This window comes from Gaeumannomyces tritici, assembly GCF_000145635.1.
Source record: "Gaeumannomyces tritici R3-111a-1 unplaced genomic scaffold supercont2.498, whole genome shotgun sequence".
In the NCBI taxonomy this organism is placed as follows: domain Eukaryota; kingdom Fungi; phylum Ascomycota; class Sordariomycetes; order Magnaporthales; family Magnaporthaceae; genus Gaeumannomyces; species Gaeumannomyces tritici.
In genome coordinates, this window is record NW_008805042.1 from 1 (window position 1) to 562 (window position 562).

General features: G+C 54.8%; 1 protein-coding gene across 1 annotated transcript; it reads left to right on the forward strand.

The window, feature by feature from the left end:
• Positions 1 to 147: 147 nt before the first annotated feature.
• On the forward strand, positions 148 to 522 carry GGTG_14461 (hypothetical protein; the record flags this gene model as incomplete). The annotated part of the gene is made up of 1 exon (XM_009232386.1): positions 148 to 522. A coding segment is annotated over one exon (375 nt), but the record flags the coding sequence as incomplete, so codon positions are not given.
• Between the last annotated feature and the right edge of the window lie 40 nt (positions 523 to 562).

The window sequence follows — 562 nt, forward strand, 5'->3', positions numbered from 1 at the left end:
GAGCGGATGGTGAGCAAGGCCCAGAGGAGCTATGAGAAGAGGCTAGGAAGAGACGACAAGCGGACTTTGGCTAGCACATCAATGCTAGCTGAGGTGTATTTGGGAAAAGGGTTATGGGAGAAAGCGGAGTCGCTAGGGGTGCAAGTGATGGAAACAAGCAAGGCCAAGTTTGGGGTCGACCATCCTTCCACGCTGACGAGCATGGCAAACCTCGCGTCGACATACAGGAATCAAGGCCGGTGGGAGGAGGCTGAAAGGCTAAATGTGGAGATGATGGAAACAAGCAAAACCAAGCTCGGGGTCGACCATCCCCACACGCTGACGAGCATGAACAACCTCGCGTCGACATATAGCAACCAAGGCCGGTGGAAGGAGGCTGAAAGGCTACGAGTGGAGGTGATAGAAACAAGCAAAAACAAGCTCGGGGTCGACCATCCCGACACGCTGACGAGCATGAACAACCTCGCGTCGACATATAGCAACCAAGGCCGGTGGAAGGAGGCTGAAAGGCTAGACGTGGAGGTGATGGAAACTCGCAAAACCAAGCTCGGGGTCGACCATC